The following is a 9,622-nucleotide window of genomic DNA, read 5'->3' as shown; positions in this document are numbered from 1 at the left end:
GGAAAATCTTTGAAGGTGTTGGCCTAAGAATTGGGCCAAGATGGGTCCGAATCTCTGTTTCAGAGAAGAAAAGGCAGGCAGCTTGCTGCCTTGTTTTGTTGTTCATATGCTGATGTTAAAAGGACCTACTACTTCCTAGTCTTGGTTGTCCTATGTTTGGAGGTACGCTGGAAGTTTTAAAGGGCGCTTCCAAACCTTTGGTTTTTGTGTTTGGATGAATGTTGGAAGTTTTAAAGGGCTCATCCAAGTCCTTGGTTCTTGTTTTTTGTTTTGTTTCACAACTGTTTGGGGGCTTGTCCCAAGGTGTGTTATTCTCTAACCTCTGTCATTGATGGAGGTAAGTTAATATTGTAGATCCTTGGTGATCTTGGATTTGGCACTTGAGACTGTTAATCACGTTTAGCAGTATAGTGCAAGTTGTTTGTACCAAGGACCAACACCCTCTTACTGCTTAACTTAATCAAAAACATACATTTTATCTTTTAAAATTATTATTTATTATTTTAATTTCTCATGTAAATTTTTAATTAAAAAAATTTCAATACTAAAATTTTAAAACTTTTATCAGCCTAATTTTATTCTTTCATAAGAAATTTTAAACCATGTCTATAGGATTATTTTCCATCATGATTCAGAAAAATCTCGTAATGCAACAGTATTGTTGTTCCAATGAGTATGCTTCAGTATGCTTCACCCCTGTGAGCATCACCTAGATCCAATGAGTGCTAAGTGTTCCATTTATTCTCATGAGAGATGGATTCATGTTGAATCACTACTCATGAAACATGGGTCATCGAGTTTGACTCAAAATCACACAGTTAAATCCTGATATTCACATCACAGTATTGTTGTTGATCAAGCATTCTTAGTGCGCTACCTTCACAAGGTCCTTTCCAGTTTGATACCACATTGAGAGTTTGATTTTACATCTGAATTTTGTGGGATATCTGTTAGGAGAAGGAATGATAAAAGACATGGGATTTCAATTAGGGGTTCGATCAGGCCTGAGACAATTGAAAGGGAATCATCGGCAGAATACGGTCACCAAATTCAAAAGTCCGCTTGCTTGGGTGCAACATGATCCGTTATATGAAACAAGAAGTCCTATTGAATCAAAGGTCAAAACGAAAAATGGTTTCTCTGCCATTCATTCATAAAATATTAAAATGACATCCATAACCAATGTCTGAGCACATTCTGGAGAGGATAATCTGATGCGCTCTTTTATGAATGGCACCGGAGTTACTTCTGCCAAACATGCACAGAACGGAGGTTTAGTAAATGCGTGCAACCACATGAGAGAACGAGACGTGTCCTCATGGAATATGTTAATTACGTCTTACCGAAAGCGCGGGTGTCCCCAAGAGGTAATGGCATTTTTTCACCAAATGAATAGAACAGGGGTTCAGTCCGATGCTACTACATTTGCAAATATACTTCCTGCGTGTGCCAAAATGGGAGCTTTGGAACAGGGGATAGAAATCCATCAAAGAATAATTGAGAGAGGTTTTTTGTCACGTATTGTTGTTGCCAATGCTTTGATGAACATGTATGGGAAATGCCGAAGAATTCAGAAGGCAGGCCAAGTGTTTGACAGAATGCCTGAACGGAATGTGGTCTCATGGAATGGGATGGTTTCCGGATATGCACTAAATGGTGACCTTGATCAGGCTTTAAGGATTTTCAAAAAAATGTCTAATCCAAATGTGGTATCTTGGAATGCTATTATTGCAGGATATGTTAAAAAGGGTGTCCTGGATGAAGCTTTTAGGCTTTTCAAAGAAATGCCTGAGCGGAACAGGGTTTCCTGGACTACAATGATCACAGGATGTGCACAAAATGGGTTTGTTGAGAAAGCCTGTGAGATATTTAAGCAAATGCAGTCGGCAAATGTAAAGCCAGATTCAGCAACCTTTGCTAGTATACTCCCAGCTTGTGCCAAATTCAGAGCGCTGGAACATGGTATGCAGTTACATCACAAAATAATTGAAAGTGCAATTTTACCAAATGCTGTGGTGTTAAATGCTCTGATAGATATGTATTGTAAATGTAAGTGCATGCAGAAGGCACGCACACTGTTTGACAAAATGTCCCAGCGAGATGCAGTTTCATGGAATACGTTGATCGCAGGGTATACACAAAATGATGGTTTTGATGAAGCTATATTGCTTTTTAAAGAAATGCCTCAACGAAATGTGGTTTCATGGAATGCAATTATTTCTGGATATGTACAAAGCAAACTTGATGAAAAAGCCCTATATATTTTTAAAGAAATGCAATTAGCAAGTGTAAAGCCAGACTCAGCAACCTTTTCCTGCATCCTCACAGCTTGTGCTAGAATTGGAGCACTGGAAGTGGGTATGCAATTCCATAAGATAATAATTGAATGCATGTTTTTGTCAGATGTTATTGTTGTGACCTCACTCATAGACATGTATGCAAAATGTGGAAGCATACAGAAGTCACGTAAACTGTTTGATAAAATGTCTCAAACAAACTTGATTTCGTGGAATGCAATAATTGCTGGATATGCTCAAAATGGGGTGCTTGACGAAGCCTTAGAAATTTTCAAACAAATGCCTCAAAGAGATGTGGTCTCATGGACTGCAATGATTGCAGGATACACACAAAATGGCCTTGTTGAAAAGTCTTTGAAGTTTTTCAATCAAATGAAATTTGCAGGTGTAAAACCAAACTCTGCAACCTTTGCTAGCATTCTTCCAGCATGCGCCAAAGTGGGAGCTTTAGACCTGGGTATGCAGTTCCATGAAACAATAATTGAAAATGGAATTTCGTCAGGTGTTGTTGTGAATGCTTTAATAGACATGTATGCCAAATGTGGAAGCATACAAAGGGCCCGCAAATTGTTCGACAAGTTACATAATCCTAATCTGGTCTCATGGACTACAATGATTGCAGGATGTGCCATGCATGGCTATGGCAAGGATGCCCTCAAACTCTTTGAACTGATGAAAGACTCTAGAATAAATCCCAATCATGTAACCTTCGTTTGGATTTTACTTGCTTGCAGCCATGCAGGTCTGGTGGACAAGGGCTGTAAATTCTTCAGTTGTATTAGTGATTGTAATAGAACAATGGATCATTATGTGTGTGTTGTTGACCTTCTTAGCCGTGCAGGATATCTTGAGGAAGCCTTAAATTTTATCATCAAAATGCCACTAAAACCTGAGATGATTGTGTGGATGAGCTTACTTGGCTCTTCTAAATCCCATAAAAATAGAAGGTTGGGAGAATTTGTGGCAACACTCCTTTTGGAGTTGGATTTAAAAAATGCTGCACCTTATGTTCTTCTTTCAGACATTCATGCAGAAGTTGGTAGGTGGGGTGATGCTCAAAATATAAGGAAATTGATGAAGGATAGAGGAATCAAAAAGATACCTGGATGTAGTTGGATTGAAGTCCAAGAAATGGTATAAAGCTTTTTGTCTAGGACATTGTTTATACCCAAAACAGAAAGGTTAACGTAAAATTGGATAACATTTTTTGAGAAGATGAAGGCAATGGAGTGTATTCTAGGTCCAATGCCTAGACCGGATGAATTTAGAAAGTAGACTTCGTTATCCCTCTGTTCCAACAGTGAAAGAGAAGTTGTAAATTGTAATTATATTTGAGCTGCTCGACAGTGTCCATGAAACAACTATTAATGTTGTCAAGTGTTGGATAAGTGCAATAGTTGAAGTATTTTTATATGATTATGTATTCAATATATTTAAGTCCATAGGCTTCTTCTGTGGGAGACTCCAGCCAGAATCTCTAGATGTCTTACACCGATTCCATGAAATGGTCTCCCCGCTCGAGAAGGAGGAAACAGTGTGGGATCCGTACGTGTGTAAAACTTCCCAATAATGTATCCCATCTCACATAGCTCCTCATTCTCGCCTCTTCTCCCAATCTTCCATCAAACAGATTCACTTGAATTCGTAAACACAGAAAGTGGGTTGCTTTCAAGTAGGTGTAAGAAACATATTGTTAGCAGAACAAAGATGCAATCAGCCAAGAATGCAGCAGCATGGCGAAGGAGAAGATGAGCAATGCAACCACCTCTGCAAAGGCGGGCATGGAAAGGGTCAAGGCTTCTGCCCAAGCAAAGGTTAATGGGTTCTTTTGTATCAAGAAAGTGTTTTTAGTTGGATAAATTTTAAAGTTTTTTCTTTTTGTTTGGTGAATGCTCGTTGTATTTTGCAGATTGAGAAGGCTTCTGTGCATGACAGGGCTGAAAAGGAGATAGCAAGGCTGGCTGAAGGGCTCATGTTGAGAAGGCCGAACATGCAGCTCAGAACGAAGCTGCAAAACATACGACCCGTGCTGTCACTACACACTGTGATCCCCTCGCTACACAAGGTTTCTTGAGCACCTAAGGCAGGAATTTCTGAAGATCAGGATTGTTCCCACAATTATCTTCAGGGTCCAAATTTAGTGAAGGGTCTACCAAGAATAACAAGCATCATTAAAACTAAATCTTTTTATTATGGGCAAAATCGTTTTTATACACTTTTTTAGTATGACAGTGTTTATGGCAAAGTTTTCAAAACCCTAAAATGATATCACTGACACAAACAACTAATTCATACTAATTGCATAAGATCAGTTTTTGATGTCTCGAGCTCTGGTCTAATTGATGTTATACAGGGTACAAAGTGAATAAGGGAATCGACCTAGGCAAGAAAGCCTACATTACATGGAAATGAATGCTGCATTATTTGTGTTCTTTTATTGTAATGCCTTAGCATCACTCCTCAGGGTTCATGCTAATGATATAAAATAATTACGGAGGCCACTCTGGTTTTTTTGACTCTAACAAGTCATGACCACTTTGATCTATACGCTGAATCTCTGTCCACCAGAAGTTCTCAGATTTATTTACTGAAGATCTCAACCTTCCCCTCTTACTTTTAGGCCTTGGAGTTCATAAGTTTCTACCATGGTGCAAGCTCTTGCCCACAGGGTAAATTATGTCTGGGTCACTGATGAAGAATCCAATTTGGTCGGAATTGTGACCTTCTTGGATATCCTAAGTGTTTAATGGAATCATTTGGAAATGTTGGATTGAATATGGGCTTTCATCTGTTTTTCACGGCATGTAGTCTCAGTAAAATAGTTTGTCTTAATTTTAATAAGGTTTATGGTTTCTTTCTTTACTGAGGAAAGAAGATCTTGTATTTTTGGAGTATTGAGAGAGGGATAATGCAATGGGAGTAATGGTAAGAAAGTGGCTGCAAATGCTACATATATAACTTTTACAACATTTAATAGTTAACATTACACGTTTCTGTCCTAACTGTTCTTGAAATCAAGGGAATATTGTTTACGCTTTAAGTGAACCATCCTGAACCGAACATTTATGCGAACCAGATAGATGCAGACTTCTGTCGAGCTTAATCCTCAACACCTGACATACCACTGTATATTGATTTAGGTGTTCAGCAATACTATTCCTGCAAATGAATGATCATTCTTTCTCGAGGTCTTATACAGCAGAAAGGGAAGGAGAATCTGTGTAAATTTGTGTCCTAACTTGGTCATTTTGAGTTTATCCTCCAATCCAAAACTCATATGAAATGACTGATCCTTGGGAAGAGTCTTCTGATGAAGAATTTTTAGGTGAATCTCCATCTCGTCTGTGTTCCTTCAAGGCCAATAAATTTGGATATGCTTCCAGGAGTTGCAGAGCCTCCCCTCTTACTTGTAGGCCTTGGAGTTTTTTAGTTGCTGTCATGATGCAAGCTCTTGCCCACAAAGTAAATCAGTTCTGGGTACTGATGAAGAATCTAATTTGGTAGGAATTGTGACCTTGGATATCCTAGGTGTTTTCGGGAATCATTTCCAAACATTGAATTGAATACGGCCTAAATTTGCTTTCAAATGTTTTTCAGAGCATTTAGTCTCAACAGAATAGTTTTTCTTAATTTTGGTAGGGTGTCTTTCATCACTGAGGAAAGAGGATCTTGTATTTTTGGAATACTGAGAGGGATAATACAGTGGGAAAATCTGAAATAAATTTCGTTCATTTCTCCGCACGTGTTCTTTTCTTGTAGAAAACTGTTGCACTCTATAAAGTATACAACATTTGCAATCATAAATTTCTATATGAAGCCTTAAATTAATACAGTCAAACACAGCTTGGAGAATAATAAAGCTTGATAATTGTAGAAAAAATCTTCTATCTGCATAGATGCACTGCAATGTGTTTTAAGTTTTTAACTTATCCGTGTTACAACATTATTCAACCCATCCCCATATATTTGCAATCATAAAGTAGTGAATGAAACCTTAAATCAATATGCTCAAACAAAGGTTGGTGAATTTATCATAAAACCTAATAATCATAGAGATGGAGCTGCATGAGTTTTCGGTGATCCTACCATTGGTGACGAGATGATTTAGTGGTGCAGGACAAGACAATGATATGATCCTCTATTGCCAATTTTTGTTGCATTGATTGTGGGATTCTTATTACTTGGCACATGAGGTCATAGGTTCACAGTTGGAGGGGGTTGAATCCTTGAGGATATGATTGCACATCCATGAATCTGTGCATGGGTTTCTTGTGCTCTTACATTCTTGTATCATGATTTACACCACTTTATATATCATCATAGTGCAACACTCTTTTTGGAGCAGTGCTACTCCTGGGAGCATCTCCCGATTGCGAGGCCTATTGTAGACAACATTCATCCACACGACTACCCGTATATCCGTGCATAGAGATGAGTGGTTGTCCAGCCTCATTTGGAAAAATGAGTATTCGAGATGCATGATATGTGATATGGATTAGGTTTTTGGAGGCCTTACATTGGATGTGAGCCCTAGGTCAAAGATGTTGTTGAGGTGCCAAAGTCTAGTGTCTACCTCAAGGATTAGCTCATTGTGCTCATGTTTAGTCAGAACAATCATTATGGGGACCTTGTGTTGATTACAAAGCTACTCAAGATGAGGTATTAAGTCTTCATCCTATGTAGTGGGACTACTAAGAGTACGTACTAGATGCAAGTGTGACTCCTTAGTATGCATAATGTAGAGCTTGGCATTTACTTCGCAGATTTATATATATAGTTGTTCCTTTACTAGAAATTGATGATCTTGATTTAGAGACAAATGATGATGATGATAGGGGTAATGATAATGGGGGACACTAGAAACAAAGGAGAGCTTGGGTTCGAGGAGGCAAAGTTGTAGCTCCCCAAGGTGGTAGAGTAGGTATGGTAGTGGGTGTGAGAACTAGCAAAGCTATAGTTGGGAGGGATGTTATTTCTAGTGTAGTGTGAGGTAGAGGTGGGTTGATACTAGTTGCTCCTATGGGTCAAGGTGTAGGACATGATGGCGGAGGCAACTATGGTGGTCAAGTTAGCAGTGGAGATGGTGGTGGTAGGGTTAGGGTTCAAGATGGTCACTCATATTCCTATGAGACAAATGGGTGGACAAGTTCTTTCTAGGCCTCCTATGAGGTCAAATTTCTTTAAAGATGGGATCAAAGAGGTCATCATGCAACAAGGCAAGGTGGTCATCTAGGTGCCTTGACAATCCCAATTCCTCCTATGGTTCCTATGTCTCCTTCCTCTCCTCCTATTTCTCTCACTCCTCTTGCTTATCCATTTCAAGATATACATGCATTGTAGGCTACTGTGACAACAACACAAGGTTAGTTGGCTCAAGTTACTAGTGTTATATGAGACTTATCTATAGCTAAAGATGAGATTCAATAGGGTGAATAGTTTCAAGGTCCTACTCAGATAGTTTCCTCATCTAGAGTAGCAGGTGATCCAAATGCATGTACTAGTGGATGCTCTTCTTTAGATGCAAGTAGAAATACTGGTACAAGGTGGTTAGAGCTAGATTTGCCCCCTTTTTTTTATCAAATGTGCAAATGTATATATCTTCGATCTACTTGATTTTTGGCTAGGACCTTGAGAATGAATGTCCAACTACATTTGATGATGTACATTTTGATATCGTACTTTTGATGGACTCGATATAAATACACTCTTGATCTTTTATGATTTTATTTCTTTGTGATGTCACGATAGTTTAATCTGTATATAGATGCAACTCTACATGACTCTATCTATATGTTTGTTTTTGTGATTTTAAATGTACATGTATGCATATACCCACCTACTTTATATGATTATATATGGATGCTTGGATATATCTATTTAGTTTTACCTAGATGTTTAGATGGATGCATTACTTAGATAGATAATGCTTATATGATCATACAATAGTATCATATATATAATGGTGTAATGTTATGCAATGATACTTTGATGTTAATAATTGAATTAAATATGAATATGCAACGCCTCTATGGATAATGAATATTGAGTCTAAGTGAATGATATGCTTGCAATTAATGTAATGATTAATGAAACTATATGTGAATGTGATTGTATGCACCTAAAATGGTCAAAGCAAACAAAATAAGAAATACTATCACAGTGATCAAATTAAATCAAAGATTCAAAAAGCATAATTGTGTAATTAAGTTCAATCAATTTAATTGAAAAATAAATCAATAATCAGTCATCCTAATTAATGAGCCAGTTGATCAAATTCAAATAAAAAATCACATGGCCAAGGAAATTAGTTATCTTGATTTAATTAAATGCCTAAATATCTTTCAACCAAGTAGTGTCACGTGTCACTTAACTCACTCACAAATGACAAACAACTTGGTACAAATTAACCAATGAGCGAAAAGCACAAGGATTGCTCACATACCTTTGACATCTCAACAATTAATTTCAAATAGGTGAACCTCGACCATTCAATTCAAATTCTCCCATTTCCCTCCATTGAGAAATCTATAAAACCAATCCAATTTAAGTTATTTGGATCTATAGATCATTTACATATGTAGGTCATGCTAGTTATCAATTTTTGCTACATTTAGTAAAATCATAATTTAATGCATCATTTAGGCCATTTTAATCATAGAATTTAATCACCTAGTTGCATTTTTACAACATTTACATTACATCATAGATCAATTCTCATTTCAGACTACATCAATTAGGATTAACCTTGACCAAATTCAAGCATTCATCTCTTCCATCTGATAAAAAATTGCATAAATGAATCGTCCATTTCATGTTGTCATTCGATTTGATTTGAAATACATTCTAAGAGAATAAATAATCTAATGAATCTTTAGGACTATGAAGCAATGAGACGGTTTTAAAGAGTGTACTTATGAATTTGGGCTAATTTTTGGGATTCTAACTCATTAATCTAATGTTCTATTGAATATTGTGTGTTTCTATAGGCATATGTGTTTATATACTTAAGGTCCACAATTACTGGTAGCTGGGGGGAGGAGGGGGTGAATCAGTAATCTAATAGATCCAAAAAGTTCAACCACTTATCAAACATAGCTCATCTGAATAATATCTTAACCTTCAAACCATTCACAACATGCATACGATATAAAATTGTGAAATTCTCAATAAGACAACAAGTAAAACATCCACACAAGTAATACAATAACACCAAGCTTTTTCCACATGGAAAGAATTAGTTAGAGGGTAAAACCATGGTGGGAATCAATAACCACAAGTATTTCTCACTCTTTTAAAATGTCTCTAGTTAATAGCCCTATTAGGAG

General features: G+C 37.2%; 1 protein-coding gene across 1 annotated transcript; it reads left to right on the top strand.

Annotated features, from left to right (window-relative positions):
- Positions 1 to 1,002: 1,002 nt before the first annotated feature.
- LOC149577438 (pentatricopeptide repeat-containing protein At2g13600-like) lies at positions 1,003 to 4,512 on the top strand. The gene is made up of 2 exons (XM_089823861.1): positions 1,003 to 4,111; positions 4,207 to 4,512. Exon 1 carries the CDS (start codon positions 1,215 to 1,217, stop codon positions 3,435 to 3,437), a length of 2,223 nt encoding a protein of 740 aa, XP_089679987.1. The 5' UTR covers positions 1,003 to 1,214; the 3' UTR covers positions 3,438 to 4,111; positions 4,207 to 4,512.
- Positions 4,513 to 9,622: the final 5,110 nt, after the last annotated feature.

The sequence above is a fragment of the Cupressus sempervirens genome, chromosome 1 (genome assembly GCF_028749045.1).
Source record: "Cupressus sempervirens isolate cs-2001-9-10 chromosome 1, ASM2874904v1, whole genome shotgun sequence".
In the NCBI taxonomy this organism is placed as follows: Eukaryota; Viridiplantae; Streptophyta; class Pinopsida; order Cupressales; family Cupressaceae; genus Cupressus; species Cupressus sempervirens.
The sequence above is the reverse complement of the archived record's forward strand: the minus strand, read 5'-3'. Positions and strand labels throughout refer to the sequence as shown.

Excerpts from the sequence above, each read along its gene's own strand:
- LOC149577438 (XM_089823861.1), top strand. The coding sequence starts at position 1,215 with ATGCGCTCTTTTATGAATGGCACCGGAGTTACTTCTGCCAAACATGCA.